Source organism: Anneissia japonica, unplaced genomic scaffold (genome assembly GCF_011630105.1).
Source record: "Anneissia japonica isolate Jap-2015-1 unplaced genomic scaffold, ASM1163010v1 scaffold287753_len344599_cov186, whole genome shotgun sequence".
NCBI lineage: Eukaryota > Metazoa > Echinodermata > Crinoidea > Comatulida > Comatulidae > Anneissia > Anneissia japonica.
Window position 1 is genome coordinate 327,647 of NW_022712461.1, and position 15,958 is coordinate 343,604.

General features: G+C 33.3%; 2 protein-coding genes across 2 annotated transcripts in view; both read right to left on the reverse strand.

Annotated features, from left to right (window-relative positions):
• The window catches only part of LOC117107808 (DNA mismatch repair protein Msh6-like), a 21,928-nt gene extending 19,571 nt beyond the window's left edge, over window positions 1-2,357 (reverse strand). Inside the window, 4 exon segments of the mRNA XM_033249588.1 lie at window positions 61-225; window positions 504-712; window positions 1,091-1,256; window positions 2,333-2,357. Of these exon segments, the coding sequence (XP_033105479.1) occupies window positions 61-225; window positions 504-712; window positions 1,091-1,256; window positions 2,333-2,357 (565 nt within the window).
• Window positions 2,358-6,201: 3,844 nt separating this feature from the next.
• Window positions 6,202-15,514, reverse strand: LOC117107809 (sphingomyelin phosphodiesterase-like; the record flags this gene model as incomplete). The annotated part of the gene is given in 10 exon segments (XM_033249589.1): window positions 6,202-9,007; window positions 9,360-9,454; window positions 9,767-9,856; window positions 11,103-11,295; window positions 11,992-12,162; window positions 12,410-12,490; window positions 12,890-13,009; window positions 13,645-13,814; window positions 14,583-14,686; window positions 15,391-15,514. Coding segments are annotated over 10 exon segments (1,296 nt in total), but the record flags the coding sequence as incomplete, so codon positions are not given.
• Window positions 15,515-15,958: the final 444 nt, after the last annotated feature.

Sequence of the window (15,958 nt, forward strand, 5' to 3'; positions counted from 1 at the left end):
TGTCGCCCCTGAACCAGTCTCATTTTACGTAATTCCAGCAACTAGTGGGGAAATTCCTACCATCAGACTCATCACTATCAGATGCAACAACAATTCTACGTCGCTTTGTTGATTGTGCAACTGCTGATCTTCTCGGCCTTTTAATGGATTTACTTATTTCATTCACATCATCCTTGTCGTCTTCTTCTTCCGACTTATTTTCTTTATTGCTTGTATTGATCTCATCTGAAATATTAATATATAAATTTAAAAAAAAAAACAAATGGTAATAATACAGGTCTCCCTCCAATTAAAGACTACTTTTGGACCAGGGATTTTCCATGGTCTTTAAAATAATAAAGATAAAAGACATTTGTTAATATTGGACCACAGAAAGTGGTCTTTAATTGGAGTGGTCTATAATGGAATGGGTCTTTAATTAGAGGGAGACTTGTATAATAATAATTATTATTATAAAATATAATTTTTGCAACAATGAAATTAATCTCAACATATTGGCATACCTTGGACATCCATCTCTTCTTCATCATCATCATCATCATCTTCATTATCTGACGGACAACACACAATCATCTTCAGTCGTTCCTCAACATCTTTTTTCACTGCTTCAGTGGCTGTTTCCACCCAGTTTCGAATTTCTGGCAAAGAAGAGAAGAAGCGTCCTCCCCTCTGAAACCCTTTCTCGCCTAAACCTTCAAATTTCTCTACAAACCTTTAAAGATGGAACATGTTTAACAAAAAATCATTATTTTGTTTATTAGTCTAATTTGTCATTGAATGATATTTCAACCTGTTTTTAAGAAGACATTTTAACAAAAAAAAAAGAAAAGGAATAAACACAAAATACTATATATCATTTCTAAGCAAATTGAAAGATAATAAATTTAAATATAGTATATTATTTATTTTAAATATTATTGATAAAATATAATATGTTAATCACATATAGATATGTATTTTTAAAGTAAAGAAAAAAACAAAAAAACAGTAAAGTTCATATATTTAGAGAATAGAGATAGTGTCAACTTAACCCTTAATCATTGTGATATTATTTGATCAAAAACACCATTAGAAAATGATTTTTACTAACTTGCTACTTATCCAGGCTCTACTTTTAGTATCATCGAAAAATTGAACATGAATTCGTTTTGGCTTATAATACTTGGATTCAGTTGGATGTTTACAGACAAGGCTTGGCCACCAAGGAAATCCTTCCAGCTTCGCCCAAACAACATCACCCTCTAAAAACTTGCAACCTGTATATAAAATTGAAAGCTATGTAATGAATTCAGAACAATAAATTTATTTATAAATTTATTTATTTACCAGACTGTATAGTAATTAAGGCTTTGATATCATCCACACAATTGACAAACTTTACAGATGGTTAAGGAGTAGGATAATTAGTAGAGTATTTTTGGTGTGAACTACACCTACAGTAGGATAACCCACCAAGTCCTGGGTGGGGTTCCTCAGGTGGAGTTTTGCAGTACTACACCAGGAGACAATTATCCTCTCGGGTATACTCTATTTGTAGAATGTACAATACATAGGCCTTTGCCTTAGGTTTTATTTATGACCACAGTTGCCTTTATTTTGGTTCATATTTACTACGGTATTTTCATTTATATTCATCTATGTCTTTGCTATACTTCTCTTTCTGGGTTTTCACCCCTCTAACTTGGTGGTAAATAATAATAATAATAATTATTATTATTATTATTCTTGAATGTCCTTTTGAACTTCAACTTGATAGACATCATCTATTTTATTTAGTTATAGGAGAGTTTTTAGAGATTCTCTTACTATATGGTTACATTGTGTCTTTTAATGCATTGTGGGCCTATCATTTTGATGTTCCTGTCCCTGTGTGCTGTATTGTTTTCTGCTTTGCTTTGTTCCCTCTTAGGTGTGCCTGTTATTATAGCCCTTAAGGCAGTGATTTGTTTGTTTTGTCTTTTGTTTTTATCTTATCCTACTGTGATTGGTCTATTTTATGATATTGTTTAAATCAAGTTATTAAGTTAAATCAATCTGCATACAACGTTGTTCCGTCCTCTAAGGACTCATCAGTGCAGCTGAGATAAATTTGAGATTGAACCTTAGCTATGAAACAAGCAAGCTTGTAACAAGGCAGTTTAAAAGTCAAGTGACGCAGCGCAGAAGTCAAGTGGCACAGTGCAAAAGTCAAGTGGCGGCACACGCATTTAAGTTTGCACTGTGCCCCATTGGTTTTGCGTTGTTTGTCCTTTTGGCGTGATATCCCCAAAAGGACAACCATACGCATTTGGGTTTGCACTGCGCCAATTTAGGCTCCATAACAAAAACTTACTGATGAGTGAGGGAGGTTTTTTCATTTTTTTTCTAACCCCACCCCCATTTTACCAATGTTCGCAAATAAATCAATGGTTTTTAAGGACAAATTTATAAAGTCATAAAAAATGGAATCAAATTTATATTAAAAAAGATGTTTTTGTTGTACCAGTAAACATATTTGCAAGAAATCCTGATGTTCAAAAAAATGGAAAAATGAATTTTGGGATAAAAATATATATGTTGATTGAAAAAAAAAAAAAAAAAAAATCAGAATTTTCCCAAAAGTGAAACTAATAAACTAATATTAAACTAATAATAATAATAATAATAATAATAATAATAATAAAAATAATAATAATAATAATAAACTAATAATTTTTGTTATGATGGGTTCTTAGTTTGGCACTGCGCCACTCAAATTTTTGCATTGCGCCACATGTGGTTTGTCCTTTTGGCGTGCCATAGGAAGTGGCCTTGCCTAAATTAAATCACATATAGGCCTAGGCCAAGACATAGGCCTACGCCTAGACCTGTCCTCATGAGTATTCAAACAATAGGCCTATTAATCAGCAGAAGGCCTTTGATTCAAATCCCGATGAAAATTTTTTCTCGATATTTCTTTTAATTTGGCCTAGGCGAGACTAGTTTTATACCTCGGTTGGCTTTTTATATCATCAGAGAGGGCGAACAAAATTATAGATAAAATTCTGTATTCTTCTTCCATTACAGACCACCTTGTCGGTGTACTCTTATTTTGCAAATAGTTTTGCCAAAAACTTCGACGGAGGAGAAATGAAAATTAAATTTTATTCATGGTGAATGTAAACAGTGTAGTAATGGGATTGTTAACTTTAACTGTATTAAAGAAATACAGGCTGCAGTGGGCATAACACAAATTAAAAAAAAAAAAAAAAAAATTCTTTGTGGCGGCGGGTGCGCTGAACATGGTATACAAAAGTCTCGTCCTATCAGAGTAAAGATGTTTGTTATACCAAAGGTCTCCCTCTAATTAAAGATCCCTCCAATTAAAGACCACTTCCAAATGAAGACCACTTTTCAGTGGTCCCTTAACAAATGTCTTTTATCTTTATTATTATAATCGAACCCCACTCTGTGAAGAAACGTAACAAAATACTATTGGGTCCTGGCTTACAAAACGCATTACCAACCGTTTCTCGCGCATCGTGCGGGACGGTCCCGCTTCAAAGTGTTCATTGGATGTAAAACGCATTTGGCAGAAACACATGCGTGATCTTAAATTTGTCACGCATTTAGTCCACGCAAGACGATGAATAATCACGAATTCAGGAAAAATATATTTAAAATTAGAAGAAATTAGTTTTATTAAAAATATAAAACAATCATGCAGTAACTTGAGTCATTAGAGAGCTTTCTTTTTGAGATTCAATTCACCAAAAGCTTTGGCGGCGCGTGTGGTCTTGCGCGTTCATTGTCACAATGTTGATTATCCATGAAGCTATCCAAAAATGAAAACAAATTAAATTAAATATTTTGATAAATAATTTTCTCATTATAAATAAAGACAACGAAATTCCTAAAAATATATATAGGACCTATATATTAACTACCAAAAGTCAAAAGAACAGAAGCTTGTTATTTTTAATGTATTTAATCTTGAATGTTCTAATGTTTCTTAATTCATTTAGAAAAAATATTTTAAATACAAAAGAATTTGTTTCTGTATTAGTTTCAACTAAAGAAGTTTCTGTAATATGAGATTTTTTTTTTGTTCTTGTTTTCAAAATGTCTATCTACTTTTAAATTTTGATTTTTAATTGTGTATAGAAGATGAATGTGCATGTTTTTTGTACGCAAGCTTGTCTTTGAGTCGAGTTAACTCACTGAAATCTAAAATAAATAATCTGCTATCAAAAAAAACTCCAAATATTAAGTTAGTTCTGGCTATATCTGCAAAAGCCTGGGAAGATTTTTCAATTTAGTAGACTCAAAATCGAGGTGGTTTGAGCATGGACCTGGTTTGAACTTTACCCACTGATTTTTTTTTTTTTTCGATGCATTGTTCCTCCTAGTTTTCCTATTGATTTTTTTTTTCCAATCAGGTTGTTTTCATTATATTTTATAAGACAGAACATATTTTTTTTTGTGTGTGTTTTCTCTATATCAATTAATTATTGTCTAGTCATTGTAAGGTTACACTAAAAAGGTGTGCCGATGATACAAAAGCGTTATTCAATCAATTGACTAATTGACTTATTGATGCATTCGCAATACCGTATTGATGAAGCCTAAATACAAATTGTAGAAACGTTTTGAAAGTTTAAATCCGGTTTTACATAAGAAATACAGGAAAGAAAACAGGATATCTTTATAACCCTTTCCTCTTTTGGAATTTCGATATCACACCTTTTCTCTAGTCGTTCTATATAGGCCTACCCATAATTCATCCACAAAACCTATTTCTGTATTTCTACAGCACTTCGGAGGTCAATGCCCATTGAGTGATTCTCTTCTACGATACGCCTACTACTGAAAGGTCCGATTAATCTCAGACAAGGAAGTATAATACATACTCCAAGTATTGAAATACACGCCATCGTGTTGAGATTCAATATTTCGACATGATGTCATCATACGCCTACTTTTATTTCAAATTGTGTTACGGTTGATGGTAGCAAATACGCCTATATCATTAAATATACTTCATTTAATTAATGTTATTTAATTTGTTTATCAGAAAATTAGGTTAATTTGTTTTATAAAGTATGGGTATTATATATATAGGCTTAGCCCAACTAGCATTTAATAAATACAATTAGAAACACTGTTTTGGCTCGACGTCGTAATAATTATGTACGAAAGTGTATTCTTCAGGCCTATCAGTTAATCGATCTATGGAAGAAAGAATCCTACTACTCAATAATGTTGGAATATAGAATACATGCCAAGTTGGAGATAGCTAGAGGCTTGAGATTCACAGGAAATAACCCAATTGACGTGAATCGAGGCCCGTCCGAGGGCCCCGGAAAATTTTGGGCTTAGATGCTCTCTGGGGGTACTCTGAATATCTCTAGTGCTGAAATTAAACCTGAAAAATGAGTAGCTATAACAGGAACGATAGAATTTTCGATGATCTGGGCCTGATAAAATATAGAATTGCGAAGGTTTACATTATTCGATAAAATGTTTGGGTTTAATCAAATAAAGCTTAGAGATTAGTGGAAAAGCGTAAGATTTTAGGGGAGTGGCTTGAGCTTGAGGTTTGTTCGAAAAACGACTTGGTATGATATCCTAATAATATATTGACTATAGGCCTATTTTTGATTCATTTTCTTTGGTATAGGCCTAAGAATGTGGTAAAATCACCTGACCTTTTTTAAGATCGGGTAAAACCTTGAATTTTGAAGAAATTAAAGGTCATTAAAAGACACCTCAGAAGTCGGGAAAGCTCATATTTCCGGCCATCTAGGAATCAAATTTTCCCGGGGGAAGGACCCCACCCCCCCCCCTTTAATTTTTGGGTTTATGGGAAAATGAATCCCCCTCTTTAAGTTCAAATCCTAGATCCACCCCTGATTGTGCTAGATCCTGGAAACACAGGTTTCTGAGCCAGCCAGGATCTGCCCGACAAAGGGGGGGCGGGGCGCTAGGCGAGCGAAGCAAGCCTCACTTGGCTGGGGCCATGGGGCGAAGCCCCCTTTGGAAGCTACAAATATTTGACGAATTTTGGTGAATTTTTATAAGTTAGGCCTATTTGATAGGCATCGTGCTACCGTAATATAACTTCATGTAGGCCTGTTTTTTTTAATGTCAAAAAATTAACTTCTAAAACCGAAGGTTTTTCAATAACAACACACTTTTACTGCTACACACAGAATATTTATAATATTACTGTATGTTACATTATACGGTAAACTTTATGTGTGTTGCACACTTTATTCAAAAATTGAATACAAGGCTCACATGGCCAAACATGTAACACATGCCTGGCACGCACAAGTACCCAGTATCACACCAAACATTACATTACTTTTAATTGTATCTTCTGTTCTACTTAATATTATTATTATTATTATTTTTTACTGTACATTTGGAATTATATAACATCAAAATGCAAACGAAAAATTTTCTCCATACTATGCATTTGAAGTTGGTAAACATCACAAATTTGAAAATTATTTTAACATAATAATGTACACAATAGGCAATGTAAAAATAGCGTCCATTTTTCAGAGAGGGCCTTTCTTTTGCTGTTACTTTCTTGTTTTTCGTTTTAAAGCCAATATTTTTCGTTCTGTCAAGGCCTGCCCCTAATGTTCTACATAAATACAGCGTAAACATTTTTGTTTGTCGGACATGCGGGTATTCCTGGCGTTTGATTTCCCAGTTAAGTTGATTGAAACGCCATAGGGTCTGTTATTGCTCTAGTGTTCTCATTCAATCTTGTGAAATAATTATGACTTCTACAAATGAATTACACACAGTTTAAACAGGAATCGTTTAGTTTTTCTCTAGTATGGGGAGCAGATAATCAGCTTGGCTCTCAATAAAAAATATGCAACCCACTCCCACACATCTGAAATATCTAGATATGATTCTTTTTAAATTGGGTTTTTTAATTGTATAGTGATTTGATGAAAAGAGAGAAAAAGTTCTATACTAAATTGTTACATAATAATGAATTAAAACAAAATATAACATCTAATCAATTTACAATAAATTTGGGCATCCATATCACATCATAAACATCTCATGTGAGATTGATTGAAGATGCTCATATCATGAAGAACGAGCAAATATTTTCACGATTTACTACCACTCTTTGTAAAAATATATCATAAAATTCTCTGATTGAAATAACCAGCTGACAAATCTTAAAAAAAAAATAAATGTTTCATTCATGTATGTCATATGCAATGCACTCACATGAACTTAAACCCCTAAAACAAACATGCCCACACACCCTTACACACTTTACATGAAAAAAAAAATAGACAAACTTAAAACTTACATAAAGTGTCACTCTTACTTGTCACAGATGTGATTCAGATAAGATAATGAATATTTCAACACATTTCTGGCTCCCTAATACCAAGAGTTTGCATGCACGGATCCAGTAGGTGCACGGTAGACGCCACCCACCCCCCACCCCCCGTTTTGCCACTAAATTTTTAAAATTTCAATGCATATCAATGTTACGTATTGAAATACAGCAATACTGAATTACTATTCTAAAAATATTGTTCCCACCCCCACAGCACCACCCTGATTGAAAAATTCTGGATCTGCCCCTGGTTCCTATAATTTTGCTGCATCATAAAGTACTGTTTATATATTATATATATATATATAAATTTATTCTTATTGTTAAATACATTTGCCTAAAAATGGCATAAAAAGACTGAATAAAGTAGGCTTTTGTGCTTTAATTAATATATAATGTGCATTCAACATAATGGAAAGTAAATTTACTCAATTGTTATGATGACAAAGCTAACAATGACTCCCAACAAAAGCCTGTGCTGAATAAATGCTATTTTAAGCCGGACAAACACCGCGCACGATGGTCCTTGGCCGAAGTGATTCCATAAAGAATGCAACGCCACGACACACGCCGGATAGTTTTTAATGACTATCCGTTCATACTGCCATCGATAATCAGCAGACGGTGTTGAGTCGTCTAACACTCATAGGGACCGGAATTGGATTTGTCGGCCGACAGTCGTACAATCGTTGTGCGACGCAGTTAGTTCCCGGTGTTGCTACTTATTCAAACCAGGCATAGACTATCTTTCTGTTTATTATTAGGCCAGACACACACTGCAGTGTAGGCGGCCTTTAGTTTCATGAGGAAATGGTCTTTGTTGTGATAATGCATAATTATGACATTTGAACACAAAACTGAAAGGTAAACCATCAAGTTACTGCAGCCTTGATCTTTCACTTTTCATTTACAAATTTGCAATTTCTTACTAACGCAGCAGACCAAAAAAATGTGGTGTATTATACATTTCAAAAAATGGTGTAGGAAGAGCAGCAGTATATTTATCTACAATTTATATTCAATTTTTATCTTCTGTATCTTCAGCTGCATAAAACATAATTTTCACAAAAGAAATTAAAGGTAGTGGCAGAGTAGATGGAGGGACTGATGCAGAGAGGCTTAAGCCCTGATGTTGGCCACAACATGTTGACCATAACAAGGACAAATAAGATTTTTTTTATTTTTTATTTCTTAGTATTTTTTAGCATAATACAATCAGAAAGAGCTTAAAATGGCCAAAAATCACCTAGTATCTCTAGACACTAAAGGGTATTGACCCTCTTGGACCCATCAGGGTCACTGGTGACCTTTGTTGGAGATTCTCAGACTCACTTATTTCGAACAACTTAATTACCCCGATGTCTGGCAAATCCTGATCCCCCCACCTCCATTGACATCAGTATAGTATTAGAATACATATTACAGGTATTGCATTAGCTTACACATTACAGGAAAGAGTCACTATTAGATTTTGAGGTATACATCATAATATCAATATATATTCTACTAAATAATAATCATTAACATAACGTGACTGCTTTGTAAAATTCAACATCAGCATCCTTGCAGAAGGAGTCATCATTGGAGCGACCAGACTCTAGCGAACAGATCATTCCCGCTCTGCATGATTCATCGCATGACCCATGCTCATTTGACTTGTACAAATGTCTGCAAAAAAAACCCCCAATTTCATTAAACTTTATTTAAAGTATATTTTACACTAGTAATCATTGGATTGTCATAGCTATATATTTATTATATGTTTGATTTGTGTATATATCTGAGAGCATCCTGTATTATCGGAGCATTGGTGGTGTTGGTTCAGCAGTCTCCATTCTGCTTATTGAACTTGTGGTCAGGAGTTCAAACCACATGCTGTCCAATCTCCTCTCCAGACAGGCTGCAAAAGTGTCTCTAACTATGTTTAACCCTAGTGCAAGCATTTCATGGCATATAGTTAAGTAATCCATTACCCAGAAGTGGGGTGATTTCAGTGTTAAAAAAATCCTGTATAGCTTACTTTCTAAATTTGTCAAATAAAGGCCGGTCTGTCTTCATTCTTTGAACAAAATCATTCCAATCTTCTGGAAATAAGTTTTTCATTCCATACTCCACCTATACAATAATAAAGAGAAAATAAGTTTGGATATAAAAATAATTGTAACATTGTTCTTTAATATTTACATTCTGGCTTAGGTTATAAAACAATGATTTATTTAAATTAATATAAATGCAGGCCCAGCGTTAGAGAATGAATTTTGTTTTGTTTTCGTTTTTGTTTCATCATGAGTTCAACAACCCTAGACTATTTGATTGGGGTTATACCAGGGCTTTGTATTGGCAAGGCAAACATGATGAGCTTATATGTATCATAGATCAAGTGAGGAAATGTGTGATTTGTCAAGTAAGTAGATCATGTGACTATACCTTCGGATTGTATGCAAATTGCCAAACTGGTTTGTTGGTGAGGTTAGCATCTGTCAAGTTGAGAATGGTGTTGTTATAATCTAACATCATCTAAACATAACAAGGGAAAACAAATATGATTAGTCAATACCACCTCTACTCATCCTGAGACAAAAATTGATTTATTTTTATTATTACATGTAGAAATATACATATAAGATCCAGAGAAATGGCAATTCAAAAACCTCTAACATTAGTATACAAGTATTGATACACACACAGATATGTAGCCCTCAACCCACCCCAATTTTTAGTTGTAAATAGGCTACGCTAGTGCATCATAAATACAATAAAAACAATGACAACATAATTCAAGATTTAAAGCTGTTTTCTCAGAGTAAAATAATTGACATAACATAACAAGGAGATAACAATAGGATTAGTCAATATATTTACTCATTCTGAGACAAAAATTGATTCATTTATATTATTACCTATAGAATTATGTTTCCAAATGATCAATGAGACAATATACAACTAATAAAATTAAAAAATACGATGATACTTTTGATAAAGATCATGTCAGGCAATGCCTGAAAACTTTATTAGGCCTAGCTATTGCTAGGCCCTACGCTACATACAATCTTATTTATACAGTGGAAGGTTTGTGACACGTCAACCTAAACATAAATCAACCGTATCAAGTTGTAAACAACAAGATCATGAATAAAAACAAACGGAATGAAGTGAAATCAGATTGCCATATAAATAAGATTGCCTACATGGAATCTCTGTACTCTACATGGAATGTAGTGTACTGTAGGGCCTAGCAATGGCTAGGCCTAATAAAGTTTTCAGGCATTGCCTGACATGATCTTTATCAAAAGAATTGTTGTATTTTTTTATTTTATTAGTTGTATATAGAAATATATATCCAGGATCCAGAGAAACAGCAATTCAAAAACCACAAATAACATTAGTATACAAGTATTGATACCTAAAGGTCCACTGATTAATCTCAGATAAGATAGTATAATGCATACTCCAAGTATCGAAATGAAAACAAAGACAACATAATCCAAGATTTAAAGCTGTTTTCTCGGAATAAAATATGCGGTCCAGTTTAAAAATTATTTTACAAAATTAGTTTAATTATAGTTTTATATTTTCAAAGCATTTGCAATTTTCATATTGTTCCCCAGCTGAAGTTTACTAAACAGTTTTGAATGAGAAAATTGATAGATGCGTACTTAACGCAAGTTAACACATTATGATTGTGAGATGTGCATATGATCTTGGCCTAGTTCTGACAGATCAGTAGTTAACTTTGATTGACATGGTCCATAAAACAACTCACCCATGAAGATCCATTATAGTTACCGTCCATTAAACACACCCTGTATCCTGGATTAAGGTGCTTATACGTGGTAACACTCCCTGGCATATGGACCACATTAAGTGGCCGTGAAGTGTTTGTTAAGTCATACATCACTTCTAGACTCTGGATGTGGGTGTGTCCAAAGTACTGTCCAGTTATTGTGCTTTCATATCTTGAGAGAAATAAAAGACAGAACTACTATATTTCTAAAAGCAATATCAAGAACATTATGGTGGTAATTTTTTATTATGGCTTGTCAATACCCTCCTTCAGTACTCAAATCATTACCCTGATTCTATGCAACCATATCACAGAACAAATGCTATATCAAGCAATATGAAATTTTATAGAGAAATCCATTACTTAAAACAAATATCATAGATAGATTTGATATAAATTATTAAAGGTCCTAAATAATATGTACTGTAAGTGCAAAAAAGATAAGGTTTCACCATGTGTACAATGGACTACAGGTGACAGAGTTACCATAGTACAATCTATATGTTCCAATATTTTAATTGCGATAATAAAAAACACCTTTTCTCTTTACATGTGCAGGCCCGTAACCGGGTTCATGTGAAGGGGGTTTCTTACTATAAGCCAAGTTTAACTAAAAAGTATTTCTTTAATAGATAAGGGCGATGATTAAATACAACTACAATAGTAAACTGGTCAAACCCCCTCCCCCCCCCCCACCCGGCCTGAGGTATGTTTATGTTGCCTATTTTTCAACATTTTTGTAGGAGCCAACTGTCTACTGAAATGGTTTATAGGACCTTTAATTTACATGTAAAAAACTGATCACCTGTATGGAATACATTGTCTTTTCTACAGTACAAATTATCCACTGAAATTATCAAATTGTTACCTATTGACAATCTTGTAGTAGTTCCAGCTCCACCATTTCAAACAATCACCACTGCCTGGAGCAATGTGGCCTAAGATGTGTACCTTTTGATTCTTGTTCTCAGCTTGTTGCAATGTTGAAATCAACCACTGTAGCTCTCCTGCTGGGTCAGTTTCATTTATCAAAAGCCACCTGTATTCAAATTAAATTCAAATCATATTAGTATTAATTCAAATAAAATTAAAGCCCAAGAAAACCTCTGTGATACAAAACAAGAACATTAAAATATAATGTCTGTTGATGAAAAAAAAAAAAAAAAAAGCTTTAGAAATTTAAGTATCTAATTTTATTCTCCAAGTTTAAAGCTAAACACAGACACCACTTTTATTAAACAATCTTTCTGATAAACAATTAAAAGTTCAAAACAGACAATACAAACCAGTTTTCAGTGTTACACATGTTCATGTTTAGAGACACAACAAGAAGTCCAGGGTAGAATTCTGTGGCATAGTATCCGCCCCTAAAAAACACAATAATTTTAACGTAAAGAATAAAGGAAAAAAACACCGTTTTAGCTGGTAGTAAAAAATGTTTTCAGTGTATAACACCAGGATAATATCCACTACCTCTCATGAGATACATAACTTACAAAGGCATGTGCATATGTAGCAAAGACAAGCCAAACCAGTCACTTGTTGCAAAAATCAATTATTGGTTATTACTACAGGGTTAAACAGTATTAAAAATGAGAGCTATGAAATGGTAAAACAATCATTAAAATCCGACATTTCGTTATGAAGTTACAGGAGTTTAGACATATTCATTCATTCATCCATCCACTAACTCATCATCTATTCATAAAAAAGTAATAATAATCTAGGTCCTTTAAGGATGAAGCCACATCTCTATAGTGCCTTACTGTTTAATTGTAGGCCTGGTATCCTCTGGCAGCCAGTGAGCTGTGTCGATCCAAGCCTTAGTGAATGCATCGTACAACCATGAAATAGCCTCTTTCCCTGTCACATACGGGGGAGGGAAGCTATATAGAATATTTAAAAAAAAAACCATTATTTACATCAAGAACAGTAAAGAAACTCCAAAATGAATGTGATGCAAGCTTTATGATTAGTATTTCAAACTTCATCTCTCAACTTTCAGGTATGAAGATACAGTATATGTTGTCTCTGAAACACCCTCTCAATGGAATGGCCAAGTTAAGTTTTATTTTTACTTATTTATTTATTTTTATTTATTTATTTATTTTTATTTATTTATTTTTTTATTGCTTGTAAGCAATACAGTAGATGTAGAGTGAAAGTTATCAGTGGATGAAACTTTGAATCTGGCTCTGTATAAAAGTAACTGCAAGTGAATCTGGCACCAATTTTCATGCAGTGAATTCTAACAATCAGTGAGAGGTCACAGGTCATATACTAAAGTAGTGCTACAACAAGGTGCATCAAAGGTTAAACAAATAAAATTATATAATCTAGATTACTGTAGTTTACCATCTAGTTCCTTGAGAAAAAAAGGGTTAACGTGTATGATAATAGCAGCCTAGTGCATATTCACAAATTTTAAATTGTTACTCTAATAATTCCCATATTTACAATTCATAACCTTATAATATGATAAAAAAAAAAACAATGGATTGAAATAAAAAATAAAATTTACCTATTTACAGGAGCACTTTCATGGTTTCCAACAGATGGAAATATTCTTGTTTTTGGAAAATATTTAAGCAACATGGCGGTAATCTCGTTCAGAATTTCAATCTCGTCTTCCCTTGTTTGGTTCCAGACATTGTGAGCTGGCAGGTCACCAGTCAGATAGATCGCATCAAACTTCAAGTAGAAAAAAAAAATAATTTTGAAATTTCTAAGGGTTGACTTTTTTGGCAAAAATTTACTAGGAGAAGCCCAAAATGCTTAAATGATGATTTTAAAGGCTACTTTTTCAAATTAAACTCATCAATTTAATAACTTAATCAAGGATTTCAGCTTTGTGATTAATGTATTACTAATAAAAGTGTATAGGCTGATTGATGATTGGTAAACTCTTCAGAATTAGGCCTAGGCATATAGTTAAAAAAGAAATACAGTATTGAACCTTTGCACTAAGCCCCGCCCCTTGGATATCGTTGCTAAGGTCCCACTAAATAATAGCATAAATGTATGTATATAGGACAACATCTGCGTTTGTTGGACACACACATATTCCTGGCACTGTCCTAATTGGTTAGTTGTTAAGTTTGATTGGCACACTTCGTACTAAGGTCCATTGTCGACCAACACTAACTTTTGTTTGTCACTGTGCTAGGGCAATAGAACAATACTTTTTTTTTCATTTAGCATGTAGGTTTGGATTTGTCTTGGACCAGCAGACATTAACTAACACACCTGACAAAAGAAATTGGATAATGAATGTATTTGTCAAGACATATTGTGAAGCCCCGTACAGACTATCAAATTTTATTTGACAAAAACATTTGACGTATCTAAATATGGTCATGATGACATCACATCATGACCATATATAGGCACATCGTGACTATATATGGTCATGCAAGTTTTTTGTCAAATAAAATTTGATAGTCTGGATATAGTATTTACCTTTTCATTTTTTGACAGATGCTCAAGTAGGTTTATAATTAGCCACTTGGGTGTGTCGCAGTATCTGTAGTCACCCCACAGCCCTGCCCCAGCTACACCTTCAGCTGTAATAGTAATAAGAAATAATTACGTCAAAAATAAAATTATAGTATTAATGCAGATTCACGTAGCACTACATATAATAAAAACTATATTTAAAAAAAAAATTACTACATATAATAAAAATTATATTTTAAAAAACAATTATATTGTTATTACTGATTGATTAAAAAAACCTTATTATTGATTGATTATTATAGGCAGATACATGAAACATAGAGCAATGAAACAACCAAACTATTTCTTTGCTCTATGCATGAACAGCCATGGACTGCAATCCTCACTCATTCTCTGGAATATTCCCATTTTGTGCCTGAAATTCAGTACCAAATTTATTGAAATACAACTAGGTTTAAGTTTAACATTTATAGTCCCAGAAAGAGAGTGGCAAATATAGATTAAGTAGCCTGCATGCAAAAAAAAAATACACTTAGTTAATATGGACAGTGTGGGATTCAAATACCTGACCTCAAGGGTCAAAGTATGAACCTCAACCACTGTTCCACCTACAGTACTCTTAATACTAAATCATTTTTTTCACAAAAGTTTATTATTACAGTAATAATATAATAGTTAATAATTAAATATAACTCTTTAGTAATATAATATTATATATACATATATAAATATATATATACATATTATCTAAAAATACGATATGTATTATTTCTACCTAATTACATAAAGAAGAAACTAAATATTTATATACCAGGTGGTCCATCATTGTCACGGCAACATAGAGGTTCACCGCACTCTGCATTAGATCCAGCTTTGTAGCGTCGGTCATAATGCAAGTCAGTCAGATGCAAAATTCGAAGTGTAGGCGAGCCATCCTGCATGGTGATACAAAATGTTATAAAAGACACATCGAATTATAGACGATCTTGTCGGGTTTATTTTGAAACGTCTCGCAACTCACTGGAAGACTTCCAGCGGCCTAGCCTAGCCTGAGCAGCTAGCTAGTGTCACTGCACACACTGGCAACTAAGTATAGCGAAATCCCTAGGCCTCTGGAAGTCCCCCAGTGGTAGTTGCCAGGTTATCAGAAATTTTCATTAACACATTTCATACACAGCAGTCAAAGCCTGAAATGCACTTTATTTTATTGATGTATAAAATATAAAATTGAAGATCACTTTATTTTCCCATTTGAGAACAACAAATTTGTCTTTGCTTAGCAACAATTGGGTCAAAATAGAAGTGCACACATGAAAATACATTAGAATATTTAACCAGTTAAAAAGTCATAATGAAATTTATTACATTTATTACAAATT